A 16,669-nucleotide genomic window follows, 5' to 3' on the forward strand; every position below is an offset into this window, starting at 1 on the left:
AAGGCACACACCATACATGCATCAGACAACCTTGGTGACATCTCTGCAGGGGCTAAATATTAGGGCACCTCTAATAAAGGTCTTTTAAGGACAAAACATGTATTAATAATAATAATACTAATAATAATAATTATAAATAATAACTTTATATAGCGCTTTTTTTCCAATGGGACTCACAGCACTTCACAGTTACAAAAAGGGAATAAAAATAAAAATAAAGGTTATAAACGACACCAAACACAAGGAAAGATACAATACAGAATGGGACGGTCCTGTAGCTATTAAATCCTGGCCAGGTTGTGAATCATTTATTAAATGTAAAGTGAAACAGGTAGGTCTTGAGTCTTATTTTATAGATTTCCAGAGCGTGGGACTCTCGTACTGTACGTGGCAGACTGTTCCAGAGAGTGGGAGCAGCGCGGCTAAAAGCTTGGACCCAAGGGAAGTTAAGGGGATTCTGGGAACTGTTAGGAGTCCTTCATCTGTAGATCAAAGTGAGCGGATGGGAGTGTAGGGAACTAGAAGCTATTTCAGATAGGTGGGACCCTGGTCATACAGTGCTTTGAATGTCAACAAGCTAGTCTTGAAATAAATTTGTGATTGGTGTATATAACAAATGTAATTTATACAGCTGTAGCAGACGTTATTACACCTGCTGAGATGCTAGCATGGGTGAAATAGCCTGTTAGCCCAGCGCGTGTGGCCGAGTTAAAAACAATGGCCGCTTCTCCTGCTGAGGCATTGTGTCTGTCCTTCTGCAACACACCATCTGTCGTAATAACATCTGCTAAATCTGTATTGCTATTTTAACGTGTTACTGCATACAATAAAATACATGTCATTTAAATTCTAATCTTAACTCTTTGTTCCTTGATCCACATTTCACTGTATTTAATGTATGCAACAGTTCAGTAAAGCTAAATGTATATTATTATTTTCTTTTAAAGCATGCTAATTTGCAGCATAAGTAAACTTTTTCCTCTTAAACAAAAGTAGCTCTTTAATGTTTAAAAAAAAACACAAATAATTGTGCAACACAGAGGGGTGTTATGTATCAAGACGTCATGACAGTGATGTCAGTGGAACAGCGGCACCTCCTTTGGATACGCAGATCATATGGCTTGTATACTGTGGTTTCCCCTTGCTTTCGATGGTCCGCCGCGACCAACATTTATTATTGAAGTGGCTGTGGATATCACAGGGGCAGATGAGATAGTTCCAACACTAACAACATTGTTGCGTCCCTCCAGAATATATTGAACTTTTGAGCTACACTTTATCAACTGTGGTAGCGTTGCCATTTTGGCATTTAATAACACCATATTAGACACCATAATAACGGGGACCGCGTGACACCATAATAACGGGGACCGCGTGTGTATATACATACAGAGCCTGATATTGGCACAGCCTTATGCATGCCCTATTTGAAAGGCACTAGACACTTTGTAATGTATATACTGCACGGTTATAAATTGCATACACTGGAAATATAGCTTTTGAAGCACTCCATTAAGCCATTGAATGGTTTATTTATACCTATATGCAGATCTATTTTATGTACCTGTTCACAAAGACTCTATATTCATTGTATACTTTCTACATCTACAAGATAATAGCCCTACTTTTGGCTCTTGCTTGAGTCTATAGTGAATTAAATTGCACAGAATGCACTACTTGGCCACCATCTGATAGTCATCTAAGTGCACTATAGTGTACATCATAGATACTTACCTTTGATCATATATCCCATACTAGGATGGTTGTATTTACTGGAAATATCCTTGAATGTATATGTATTAGCTTTGTCCACATATGCTTATTTATACGTTTGGGCACCCCTTCCCATATATACATGCATACAGTATATCATTACGCTGCCGCTCAACCACAGGGATTTTAAGTTTCACTGTAAATAATAATCATTTACCATGTATTTTCTGTAGCTGTAATAAAGTTTTATTATTTTCATTTTAATAGTAGCTGACCCCTTGGTTCATGATACCAGCCCTGTGGAGATATTATATCCCACTAACATACTGTACGCAGTCCTAATAATATTGCTACCAATATTAGCATTGCGTGCTCTTTTGGTGATTCTTTTTGGGTCCTCTCTGGATCTACCTTGTAATGAAGGTGGGGTATCCTGAAAACCAGAACTGTTGGGGGGCAGGGGCTTGAGGACTGGAGTTGAGCACCCCTGCTGTAATTGATAGCATTAAGGATATGTAAAATATTTATTTCCGTTACAGATTTAGCGTTTCCTACAGCCACAAAATGAAGACCATTAGTGGGGATCAAACAAAGAAATTGCCATGACGATGGCAATCCACTGAGGGCAATCCCAGTAATGTCAGTGAGCGTTGCGCTGATGTAGAAGGGCATTTCTACATCCAGGTGATGTGAGGCATTAGGTGGTGAAGGGACAAGGAATAAAAGAACAAATGGTTGCCATCTAAAAACAACATGGCGGTGTCTTTGTTGGGCTTTGCCAGAGGTAGAAACAGGATGTAATTTGCCCCCCAGTTTGCACACCCCTGGTTTAGATGACACCATGTTCATTTACGGCATGTCCTGGGCATATATCGCTTCATTAATTAGATTTGCATTTTTTAATACAGTATCTCCGTTCTTTCCTCACTACTGTATGCTTCTGAGAGCTCGCACAGTTAAAGAATCTCTTCAACACTATTTTTATGTATCCATGTTTTGACATGATGTACCTACATGTTATCAATGTTCATATTTCTCTTTAGATCGATTGCAAGGTCTGTCCTATGAAGTAATAAAACATTACTTTATGGGAACTGTAATGTGTGGAATGGTTAGGTGCTGCACATCATATTGTGCATACTGAACGCACAGCATATCTTCTACAGACTTCATGTAGGTGACATATTTGGTACATGATCTATGTAATCAATGGGTCTAGAATAAGAGTTATGTCATTTTATCAGAGTCAGAAATTCAATACTCCAATAACATTAACACATTCCTGGTGTTGGATAACACTCAAAACCATTACGACCTGTAAAGATGGGATTACTTATATATATTGAAAATTCTGGGGTGCCAGTTTGTCATAAATATTTGGGGCAGAAGGATTAAGTGTTGGTTATGTATGTGATAATTCTGGACAGCCATAGCATAACAGGATTTACTGTTCTTGGACTTTTGCCCAAGTATGTACGGCACCAGCTGTTGTCATATTTAGCCATATATATTGAAGTTGCAATATAGTTAATGGACTCACTAAACCCCTGAGCCGAATCTTTGCCAATTGATCACAAGAGAACGGATCGATCGGCAACTTAGCCAATTACTTATCAGTGCGTGGATTGTATGAATGCAAATATTAAAGGGGGAACAAAATAAAATAAAAATTAAAAACGGCAGCTTGGACTGCTGCTCTAATATGTGCATCAATGCAATCTACACAATTATAAGTAATTAGCTAAGTTGCCGATCGATCGGCGAAGATTCGGCTCGTGGGTTCACTAAATGGCTGTCTGTGCAGCAGAAAAGGACCAAAAGATGCAAAATTCTGTGGGGAAGATCATGTGACCAGACAGTCACTAGATACAATTAATGCACTGCTAGAGAGAGGGCAGAGCTCAAAAATGGGTGTGCATGAGCCGGTTTATGAAGGGGATGTGACTTTGTAAAATCTTGCTATAGAAACAAAAAATGCTTGTTACATTATAATACATAACAAATGTAATTCAGAGTGTTTTTTTTTTTAAATGCTACAAGTATTTTTTCATAGTACAGAACTAATTTATTACAGAAACACACATGTAGGATATTGCTTGGTCTGCAGCTTTAAATGCTTTATAAATTTAGATCTGAAAACTAATACTGACTAATGCTAATGTCGCTAACATTTTCTATGCATTGAATTATATGTTTGCAATAAAAAGTTAATTCACACAGGGCACAGAAGTCAAAGAGCAATTATATGATTGACAAGCATGACTATCACTGCTGACATTAGATTATGCACACATAAATGGCTATATTTTGACTGAGTGTTAAAAGCATAATTTATCATATATGTGACTTAGTTTAAATTTACCAAGCTACAGTATTTTGCATTTACTATAATAGTTTACACATCAGTGGCGCAAGTGAAGTGTGGTTATACAGAGCAATAAGAAGATGTAGGGATGAGTTCTTTGACGTTTAAAATAATGATATGTACATACGTCTGCATTGCTTGTCATTAAATTAGTAATCTTTTAACAATATTTAGCCTTATACTTGACTAATGGTTCGTTCAACTTTAGCATTATCTAGCAAAGTTTAATCAAAGTTAAAAACACTCGCTATGAAACTCTGTATTATGTTGGGTTTCTCATTTTAAAGATTACAGTAAATATCTTTTGGAATTTGATCTAAAAGTCTAAATTAGAATAAATAATACATATTGACAAGAACAAGTTAATCCAGCGGTGCGCAGGGGGGGTGGGATATTTGTCTGGGGGGGTGCGGGCGGTTTCAGAAGTCCCGCGCTCCTACCCAAGGCATTTAAATTAAATGACGGGGATCGCGTGAGGCCTTTGCAACAGTAACACGTACCGGGATTCAGACGCGTCTCCATGGCAACGCTGCGTCATTGGACGTGATGTCACAGGCGTCAAATGACGCCCGCGGGTCGACCCCGGAGTGTCATTTGACGCAGCTGGCAGGTAGGAGAGGGGGCGCGAGACCGGGGGAGGCCAGGCAGGGGGGGGGGCAGCTTCAAAAGTTTGCGCTCCCCTGAGTTAGACCATTCTTAAAATCAACCCATAAAAATGTCTTACAGCAGTTTTTCTCCTATCAGAATACTTGAGGGTTTCACAAGGAAGTGAGAGTCCAGAATAAAAAGGTAGAAAATAGGGAACATAGAATGAGGACCGATTACCTCTAGCTGCATTGCTAAAATGACCGTGGCTTCAGCAATCACTGTACAGGGAAACACACAGCTGCAGACAGGCTTTTCTCTGAAGCATAAATGGTAACATTTCAAGGGCAGAGCCCTAGATGTGAACAATAATAAAACAGGCTCTTAACTGAATTACATACCTTGTTTTCTGGCAGATCAAACATAATTTATCAGTTAGTATATACCAGGAGTGGCCAACGACATTTCTGGTTTGAAACCAGCAGGTCAGGTTTTCAGGATATCCCTGCTTCAGCACAGGTGGTTGAGTCATTCCGGCTGAGCCACCTGTGGTGAAGCAGGGATATCCTGAAACCCTGACCTGGCGATGGCCCTTGAGGACTGGAAGTTGGCCGCCCCTGATCTAACAAGTATGTATTTTTTTTAATGTAACTGTGAACTGTAAGAAATCAACTGCTAATGTAAACATGTATGTAGTGCTGACAAAATACATGCTCTTAACAAATTGCTGCTATCTCTAATGAAAAGGTTAAATTTTTTGCAATATTTATACTGAGATCATGTGACCAAGCCTTGGAGACATTAAAGCTGCAGTTCAAGCTGCCGTTTAAAAAAAAAAAAATATATATATATATATATATATATATTTTCCCCCATTCAATATGTGCATCAATACAATCTACACACTGACAAGTAAGTAGCCAAACTGCAGATCGATCCGTTCTCCTGTAACCGATCGCTTGCTCCGGGTTATTTAATTCAGTTCTTGCACAGCATTCTGGGCAATGTAGACCAGGAATATGATTGACTGGGCAGTTACTAGATACAATTGGTGCACTGCTAGAGAGAGGGTGGGGCTCAAGAGCCAGAGCCTATCAGAAAGGGAAGGGGAAGGTCACGTTGGAAATACTTCCAACATTAGAAATATAAAAATGTCTTTAAAACATTTTTTTTTTAAATTCTACAAGTACAGTATTTGATCCTAGTACAGAACTGATTTATTATTAAAAAAAAAAAAAAAAAAAACACGTAGGATATTGCTTGAACTGCTGCTTTAATGGCAACCAGCCATCAATGCACTGATGTGCAATTACTCAGCATATCATATCTTACAGGCTTTATTACACACTTCTTAGTAGCTTCTACGAATGGACAGATGTTCTCTAAAAACAATCATACCCTGTTTTAGCTTAATGTAATGAAGTAGCTTGCAGCAACAAATGTAATTATTTTTGGGGGGATAAAAGGAGCATATCAGGTGTGGGTTGGGATAAAAAAAAATCTCTAGCAGTTACTAGAGTTTAAACATCCTAATTGGCTACAATTTACCATTTGGTGGGCTGACTGACTAGCCTGTAGGCATGGCAAAAGCTTGTTCCCATGTAATTAGCCAACATTTAGACAATATCTTAATGATACAATGAACTTGTGCTGAGGCAGTCCAGCTGGAAATGATGGCAGAGTTCTGATTTCACAACCACATGTGAAATTATGACTTACAAAACCTATACTTTTACTTCCAAAAGTTTTGACACAGATGTTCATTAAATACAAATTAGAATAGACTAGCATACTTTAACTCTGGGGTGCGCAAATCCAGACTTCAAGCCCCCTGCTCTCCCCCCCCCCTAAACTGTCCAGGTTTTCAGGATATCCCAGCTTCAGCTCAGCACAGGTGGCTCAATCAGAGGCTCAGTCTTTGAGAAAGACTGACACTCTGATTAAGCCACCTGTGCTGAAGCAGGGACTGATTCAGCTACCTGTGCTGAAGCTGGGATATCCTGAAAACCTGACCTGTTGGGGGATTGGAGTTGAGCACCCCTGATTTAGACACTATATTAATGATACCGTGAACTTGTGCTGAAGCAGTTCAGCTGGAAATGATGGCAGAGTTCTGGTTTCACAACCACGTGAAATTATGATTTACAAAACCTATACTTTTACTTCCAAAGTTTTGACACAGACGTTAATTAAATACAAATTAGAATAGACTAGCATACTTTAAAAGGCCAAAAAAAACATTTTAAAGAAAATGGAAAATATTGTATTCTCTTTGATCTTACACTTGTCAACATGGCAGAATTGATTTTTGGTGACTAATTACTCTGGAGCTGTTTATATAATTATGGTAATGATATTACTCAAGCTTGAATAGCTTCATATCATAAGTAGATTTAAACCACTAGACATTTGTATTTCCACTGCCCTATTAAAACACTCAGAGAAAAATAATAAGGGGAAATTTATATATTTAAAATCTATATTTTTTCCACACAAAATGGACATTGTTTATAAGAAAATATATACATTATATATATATACATTATATATATACACACACACTATTTGCAGCTACATGACAAATTCCATGAAAAACTCAATCTACAGTCACTCACTGGCTAAGTGGATCCAACTCAGGACAAATAAACCAGCGATTCTAATAACATAGTATTCGAGGATATAGGGGAAATAGGGTGCTCCACCCCAGTAAAACTTCATCCAGATATCAAAGCATCTTAGAAAAGCCCCATAGTGAAGTGAGCGGGAGTGGGTATCAGTGAAAATGAACTGTGAGTCACTCAAACGGACATAAGCAATATAGCATCCACTGAGAACAATCCAAATAAGAGTACTCAACTATAATAGTCATGAGGAATAATTGTAAGTCTCTTACCCACTCCAACAATCACTGGGGATCCGTAGTGGCGTGCCAGCCATGAAAAGGAAATCCAATGTAAGTAGAACACGAAGCAAATAGCGCACAGCCAGGGAGTCAGGTGGTAGATAAAAAGTAAATTCCATTTATTTCAGTGCATGACTGATAAAATCATCACCCCAGAGGGGAAGAAACACACAGCCTCCTACGCGTTTCGGACGAGTAGGTCCTTTATCAACTCCTTGATAAAGGACCTACTTGTCCGAAACGCGTAGGAGGCTGTGTGTTTCTTCCCCTCTGGGGTGATGATTTTATCAGTCATGCACTGAAATAAGTGGAATTTACTTTTTATCTACCACCTGACTCCCTGGCTGTGCGCTATTTGCTTTGTGTTCTACTTATATTCTAATAACATAGCAAGGAATTGCCTCTGAGAAAATCCAAAGTAATCACCATGTGTAATGTCCCAGTAAATATTATATGACATCATAACTCCAATATTTCACACCATATTATTTATACAGAAAAACAATTAACTAAGTAAACAAGACTTCTGCATGGAAAGGTGATCGTAATTTTTAGGCTCATTACTGTTTATATTTTGGCTTTAATTTTTAATTTTGAGGCATACTCGATAATTATCACCTGAAAACGTGAAGAAATATTTATGACATGAAAAAACATGGGAATTTTTTCCTGACATTCAGTTCATCACTCTGTAGAAGTGACACAACATTACCTATTTTAAAGTTTAATTGTATTATGTTTTACTCACACTGTGTGGTTTCAGTGGGCTGCAAATGTTATATTTTGAATGGCTCATTTGCATGTCATTACCCAGAATCCCTGGTTGCAGTGGAATCATTCTATGCTAAGATATAATGGGGAAATGTCGGGTGCAGACTTGTCCGAGACTTGCAAATGTGCTCATAAGTGGTATTTTCATTTGCAATATTTTTAATGACAGCATGACATTGTTTAACATCACAGATGAAAATAAATATATATATATATATATATATATATAATTATAATAATTGATATATAATGTCATAACGATATACAAATTAACAGAACACACATTAACATGATATAAATCATGTGAGCAGCAATATTCCAAATCACAAAGAGAAAACATAGGAAAAGCATCTACTGAGTTGTAAATCTAACAAAGAGCAATCCTGTGATGCTGAGACATCACATGCATACATACTGTAGAGCTAATAAAGCTACATTGGGTGTCTGACTGCAGAACAATCTGCTGGATTAACAAATGGGAACGGTAGCACGACAGGGCTGACTTCAAAGAAAAACTGGTTTATTCACTTGATTAAAGGGAGGAAAACACTACATGCAGTATGCCACATCACAATTACTGAAAATATGTGACACTTAGATTCACGACAGGTCATAGCAATATAAAACGACTTAAAAACAGAATACTATTTAACTTATATTTAACATAGAATCCATCAGTCAATAAGCAACTACCAGTCACTGTTGCCGTGCTGGCATATTATTTCAATGCTGCAGAACTGATCCATGATGTAGTACATCACGTTAAAAAAACTAAATGTGAAATTTCTGGTTCTCATTTAGAAAGAATAAATAAAGGAATAACTGGAGCAGAAATGACCTGTGTGAGGTCTGAAATGTTTAAGGAACTTAAAGTATATATGTAAGCAATAAGAGTGATTCCACAAACAGAACACAAGTTACCACCACAGAGATCCAGATATGCTGCGTGGATAATACACACAGAAGTATCATATTACCATAAAGAAGACATGGAAAATACAAATAACAGCAGCCGTGCATTGAAATTAAAGCAGTGGGAGAGATATTCTATTGGACAATGGCTCTCAGTTCTCCTAATTTTGGTTGCATTTCCAACCCAGCTCAAATTTAACCTTATTTCATGCTGGAGAGGCTGGCAAAATATTTCTGCTGGTCACTATATGTCTAATATCATGCGAACCTATACATCCATATTCATCTGTTTTTCCATTCTCTTAGATTTCCTTTGATTCCTACACAATACAGGGTAGCGATTACTTATTATCATTGTTATAAAATTGTATCAATACTGGTTAGCAATATATCATGACACCATATTACCTTCAAATCAATATGTACAGCATCTGTTTCTCCACTCTTCTTAATCCCAAACATCTCTTAGCTCTACCAAACCGTTGATTTCTATACATGGCTATGATCACTGAAGATCATTGTCAACATCATGATTACAGAACAGTTAATACTGATATAATATATTTGCGATTTTAGGCCTGCAAACCATGCTATTAAAACTCTGTTCCCAACTCTACTTGACCCTCTCATTCCTAGTGGGGCATGCGATGCATTGCAATGTCTAACACCTCCTAACCTTCTCACCCCCAAACCTTAATGGGACCATCTGTGTGGCTGGACCATACTCCCACCCTGAGGCATACTCCATCCCACAACAAGCAGCACCTTTACCTTTTGTTTCAACATTGTCCCTTATTCCCTCTAGATTGTAAACTCTCACAAGCATGGCCCTCATTACCCGTTGAATCTGTTTAAGCTTATTTGTCTATATTTGGTATGTCATTCTGGTTACATGATATACATAACTCTGTATCCCATTGTACCGCACTGTGGAATATGTTGGCGCTTTAAAAATAACTAATAATCATGCATGTCACAATTGCAATGTCATCATGCATCGAGGATAGACATCATGCATGTCGTCATTGCAATCATCATTCATGGAGCACACAGAGCAGGCACGGAGCACACAGAGCATGCATGGAGCACACAAAGTACACAAAGCATGCATGGAGCACACAGAGCATGCATGGGGCACACCGAGAGTACACAAAGCATGCATTGAGCACACACAGTATGCATGGTCACACAAAGCATGCATGGAGCACACAGACAGCACACACAGCATGCATGGAGCACACAGACAGCACACACAGCATGCATGGAGCACACAGACAGCACACACAGCATGCATGGAGCACACAGACAGCACACACAGCATGCATGGAGCACACAGACAGCACACACAGCATGCATGTAGCACACAGACAGCACACACAGCATGCATGGAGCACACAGACAGCACACACAGCATGCATGGAGCACACAGACAGCACACACAGCATGCATGGAGCACACAGACAGCACACACAGCATGCATGGAGCACACAGACAGCACACACAGCATGCATGGAGCACACAGACAGCACACACAGCATGCATGAAGCACACAGACAGCACACACAGCATGCATGGAGCACACAGACAGCACACACAGCATGCATGAAGCACATTTAAAGATGTTGTGCAGCTAGAGGGTCAACTGCAGTTGTCAGACTGAGAAACCGAACCTGAAAGTGAATCGCGTGAGATCTGCCAGCGCCTCACAGACCTCACCCTATGCCGAGTACAGGGAGAGTAAATAGGCACCTTTCTCATTGCTGCTACACGGGTGTCTCTTTAAGTTAATATAAATGACAGCTCGTGGTCTTCGTTGTATTTAGACACAGTATAAAAGTTACAGCATATAAAATCACCAGAACTGTAGAAGGCGAAATGCTGGCAATGATCAGCATGTGTATGTTTGCTGTGATTGCCTTTCGTCACAGCTCTTGAATGTACCCAAACAAGGGAGCAGAGAGTAAGAGACCCGGGTACTGTGCTGTTTCCTACTGTAGCTGTTACTTTCCTGCATAGTATGTGATCTCTCCTACCACAGTCCTGCAACCGAAATCAAATCCAGAAACATCATTGCAAAGCAGAAATCAGGTTCTTTTTACAGCTCATGCACACCCCTCGAATAATAAAAGGATAATTATTCTCAGGCTTGGGAGCTTTTTTTTCCCCTTCAGATCTCTCTAATCCGGTTTTAAACTGGCTAGAGAAACAAACAGCACATTGACCAACCCCACGTTGAAATCGATCCTCGGATCCAGGACATGGGAAACAGGGTTATAGTTGGAGAGGGAAAAAATACCAAACACTCTGTTTCATATTCTTCAGACCGAGCAATTACTGTGGAATAGCAGTCACCAGATATCGCAGGCATGGCTAGTGATGTGACGGCATCTGATTATTTTAGGCAGCTTGTTGCAAAAGTCAATTTTAACAGAAAAATAATAAAATAATCGTGTTTGCGTTAAAAAAAAAAATGAAACTACGAAACCTCGCACAAGACACATTTGTAACAAACCACCGCGTCTATACCTCCCATGTAATTGGAACTGCACAACCTCTCTTAACAAATGGGTCCCCCGTTAACTGTGCGTTGCTGGCCCCACTGGCAGTGAAGAGGTTAATACCAGAGATCCTCTTCTGTATAGCCCTATTAACCAGATCTGCAGACTCCCCCCGGACCAGAGGAGAACATTAGATAGAGGACAGAACCCCTCGGTGTTAACCCTATTGTCCTGCGAGAGCAAGTTGTGTGATGTTTTTGGCACATGGTCTGTGGTTATTTACCAGCTTTAGCTCTCACATGCTATTGACATTTCACTTATGCCTGAAAGTGGCAAAGCAGGAGTTTGGTTAAACGCTGTACGAGAGGAGGACAGATGGCTGAGAAGTGCATTTGCCAGCAGCTGAGAGCAGTTAGATAATATAGGGGGCTGGTTATTTATCTAACACGGCTGTACTTCATAATAGTTAAGTAGGATATGTTTCTATAAAGAAGTTCAAGGGTCAGCCTGTGGAAGTTGTGATAGTATTTGGGACAAGATTACAAGGGAGTATCTAGAGAGCAGTACGAGAAGGAACAAATCCCAAAGATGAGTGGAGAATACAGCATCAATGGTGCAATCATATACGTTAAGTATTGTATTTGTTGACATTTTCACATCGTGAGTCAATAAATTGGGTTATTTAGAGATTCTTTGAAGTCTAAGTAGCCCTCAGGTGAGGAATTGGAACAAGCTACCAAATTACATTTTAAATACAAATGCTGCTTATATTGTGACTGTATAGAATTCTTTGAACATGTATCTTATGTGTAGCGCATCGGCCCACTGAAAATGAACATGCAGTAATATAAAGCAACACTGAGTACACGAGTTTTTGAGTGGTTCTTTTTAAAGAAACCAAAAATTACATTATAGAATCTCAAGTAATTAAAGCTGAGGACATCCATCAACCCACTAATGTGCTCCATCTCGTTATAAACACCATCACATAAATCAGTATGCTGACTTTATTGTAAATTATTACAGTGGGATAAAGGGCAATTAAGTCAAGTCACATTATAGACCTAACAAGGGTCTCTGAGTGAAGTTATGTGAAGTGGTACAGTAACTTCTCTGAGCAGAATTACCACAGGAGGCTGGAGTCGATCGTCTATTGATGACTATGTCAAGAGATCCACTCCTTGACACACCAGAAAAATGACACGATTATGACAGAGTGTTGAATAATTGCTTCAGAAGTCTTTCCATTCACATTCATATTCACATACTCACGAAAGCAGGTCAAAAATGTGCAAAATAACTGGATACAGCAAAACTGTGATTCCTGCCACTGTAAAACTGCCCCCTTGCCACTGAAGCAAACAGCCTAGGTAGTTCTTAGTAAATGTCGCCCTTAGCTTTAGTAAAATAAAAGTCTACATACTGTACATCTCAATACATAGTCCCATTGTTCAGATAGATATTTCATCTGATAATCAAGTGCTACCTTCTAGGTTTACAGTGCCATCTAACCTTCAGCTACGTGCCCACCAAAGTTCATCAAGTTCAGAATTATGTCCTCTTATTGACCCTGACGGGTGCTTTTATATACATACATTATGTACACTACAACTTCTATATTGAATGAACCCACAAAGTTGAATAAACTGTTGAAGAATTTATGCCTGCCCTCCCCTGCCCGTCCATGTATCACTATTCCAGCCGTGCAGCCCCTAGCTGGGGTAGGCATGTTACTCACTGTAGGGGCAGTCCTCTTTCTTGGTCCCGCTGACCTTGCCGTTCCCGTCGATCTTGAGGAAGTACTTGGTGAAGGAGAAGAGCTTCCTACACCGCACATCTCCCTGGAGGTGGTTGTAGCTTCGCACGTGTCTCCCAGAGGAAGAGTTGGAGGAGACCTCTGGAGACCGCAGCGAGTCCCTGCTCCCGGTGTCATTGCAGGTGACAGACAAAAAGTACACCAAGAAGAAGAGCAGCAAGGAGCGGGGCAGGTGGGAAAAGCCTGGGGCACCATTTGTCAGTATCCATTTCCACATTGTACTGAGGCTGTCGGCATCAGAAAATGCCTCATGGAAAGAAACATACTGGAACGATAAAAGCGTGTAGAAGGCAAGTTGAGAGCTGGTGGTCACTGATCTCCAAGACTCTGCTCTCTGCTGTAGTGAATAGTGCACCAACATCCATAACTCGGGTGACAACCCACCTCTAAAGACCTCTCATGCCGATAAGTCCTCTTCTTGGATATCCCCAGAAACAAAAGATATTATCTTCTCTCTGATCCTCCTTGTCCTATTTCATGTTCCCTTTCGTTCGCAGCAGTGCTGTTGCTTTCTCCCTCCCAAGCACGTTAAAGTCTGCTGAGCCTAAAAAAAAAAAAAAAAAAAAAGAGAGAGATGACAGCATGTTCACCCCCTCCAAAAAAAGTCTCAATTCGGGTCTATCCCCCCTCCTTCTGTTCTGTTTCCTCAGCCCAAAGCGGCTGTAAAACCTTCTCTCGGCTAATTGTCAGCCTGGGGAAGAGCAGTTGGCTTTGAAGCCTCAATAGTAATGCCTTGTTGTAAACAGGTTGGAAGCTGGAGTGTAAATGTCAGTGATTACAATCCAGAGGTGGGATGTGTCTCTGGTGGTCAGTCGGCTGCAGGGGTCAAGCAGCGGTGGACATCTGAAACCCAGGCGCAAGGGGGGAGTCCGAGGGGGGTTCTTCTTGGAAGCTTTGGAGATCACTGATCCCTTCCACTGATCTGAAACCTACTAATTGCTCCTAAACGCTCCTCTACACTGAGCTGCCCGCCACCAGCATGCTTGGATACTCCAGCTTTACAAATTTTGCTGTCTTCTAGCCTGAGCCAATCCCCACCAGGAAGCCCCTTTTTGACTTGTTTTCTAGTCTAGCCTCTTTTTTCTTCCTTTTTTTTTCTTGCTGGCAGTGAAGTGCTTGAGAGCCACCTGGAGATTGTTGCTTGCTGACTTTTTTTTCCCCCTCCTCTCTTCTACAGAAACATTGTAGACAACTCAGCTAAAGCTGATTACAGTATATACTGGTTAGGGAGAGAGAGAGAGGAAAAAAAGACATCATTAGCTTCCTTTTCTTAACCCCTGCCAGCCTCCAAGGAGGTCCTCATTCCCTGCTTGCTTCCGTTGCTGGAATAAAAAGTTCACACTTTAGCCTCTTTTAGGCACACACGATTTATACTGTAGTTAAAATCCCCTCTCCTAACTAAGAAAGGAACAGGGACCCCAATGAGCAATTTCTAATTGCCAGCATGAGTCATTTACTGAATCACGCTTTCACTTCAAAGCTAAAGCTTTTATTAGAATTACAAAGATTTCACCATAAACTATGTCTATGTCTGGTGTCTGTTTTTGCTATGCAATTTCCTTTGCGCGGTGCCATTGAGAATATATGTTTCCTTCTGCAAAGTGAGGAGTTGTTAAGGAACCCTTTCTTGTAGTAATACTGTATAACCACCAATATTCTTCAACTGCATGCTTTGCCATACATTCATTTACACCACGATCTTTACCATAACTTTATAATGCACTGATACTTATCTGAGTGAATGATTTAAAAACCATATAATGTAATTTGTAAAAATAAATGTAAAAATATAAACATGGTTATGTTGTTAATTATTTCAGGAAGGATTACTAATTGTAGATCGTAATCACAAGTGATATTTTTATTTGCTGTGCACTGTACTGTGGAGGGCTTGTCACTTTTTTGTCCACCATAATTTATGTTTGGTGGGAACTTATTCTCACACTGATGTCTGTGAGTAAGTTGTACTGGCTATGCAACTCTTTAGCCCAGGCTGTGCTGAAAAGCTGTTTAATACGGCAACATATGCTTATAGGGGTCCATATTAAAATAAACATGAAATAAAAGGTGGCACTGTGTGGTCATTTGCATGTAATTTCCCAGAATCCCTGGCTGCAGTGGCATGGTATGCTAAGAGATAATGGTTAAAAAGTATGGTTGGAGACCTGTCTGAGACATGAGAATGTGTTCACAAGTGATATTTTTATTTGCTGTAATTTTTGATACTAATCTTGCTTTACTAATTTGTATTCCCTGCTCTTGTGTTTTTGTTGTGTATCAACAAATGCATTAAAAATCAGTGCTGAGACTATATATACAAAGATATGTTCACACAATTTTGTGAGAATAAATAAAAGCATCTTAATTCCCATGTATAACAAATTCTGCATATAAGTATTTCTAAGGTATTATGATACTTAAATAGATCAAATGATATGATGAGTCTACCTTGGGGACAACCAGTTATCGAAGAACTTATGAGGCACATCTGAAAAATAAACTTTACAGTAGTTTAAAATAAGTTAATGCCATATAGCAGGGGTGCGCAATCTTTTCCCCCTGCGCCCCCCTGCCAGCTCTCCCCCTCTCCTCACCCCCCCTCCCCCCCACCTTACCTCGGCTCTGGCATTCTGACATCACGGACACGTGGCGTCACGTGACCCCGCGCCGTCATTTGACACCGCGTTGCCAGCTCCAGAAGTTGTCTGAGCCACGGTAAGTGAAGTTTACAGAGGCCTTCGCCACTCCCCCAGCATTTAATTTAAACTCTGTAAACCCTGTGCCCCCAGCAGAGAATCTCGCGCCCTCCAGTTTCCACACCCCTGCCATATAGAATACGCAAACATGTTTCATCTGATCTGGCAAAAAAAGTATAAATGACACTGATACGGTATTCTTCATCATTCTATAACACTTATAGAATCATTTTCCTAAGAACTTTTCCTATAGCTTCACTTAATACACACAGAAATATTTTGTTTTAACTTTATATGCAATCATTGTGATTTTATGAGTATGTTTCTTGAGCCCAGCTAAAATACCTCTCTCTTTATATTATTAATACATGTCGTTACATAATGCTCTGTTATAATTACTTTAAAAACAAT

The 16,669-nt window shown here is 39.8% G+C and overlaps 1 protein-coding gene across 1 annotated transcript in view; it reads right to left on the minus strand.

Moving 5' to 3' along the window:
- FGF10 (fibroblast growth factor 10) overlaps window positions 1-14,720 on the minus strand; it is a 103,513-nt gene extending 88,793 nt beyond the window's left edge. Inside the window, exon 1 of the mRNA XM_075589024.1 lies at window positions 13,485-14,720. Coding sequence (XP_075445139.1) covers window positions 13,485-13,923 — 439 coding nt within the window. The 5' untranslated portion in view covers window positions 13,924-14,720. The remainder of the gene's footprint in view (window positions 1-13,484) is intronic.
- Between the last annotated feature and the right edge of the window lie 1,949 nt (window positions 14,721-16,669).

This window comes from Ascaphus truei, chromosome 1 (assembly GCF_040206685.1).
Source record: "Ascaphus truei isolate aAscTru1 chromosome 1, aAscTru1.hap1, whole genome shotgun sequence".
In the NCBI taxonomy this organism is placed as follows: Eukaryota; Metazoa; Chordata; class Amphibia; order Anura; family Ascaphidae; genus Ascaphus; species Ascaphus truei.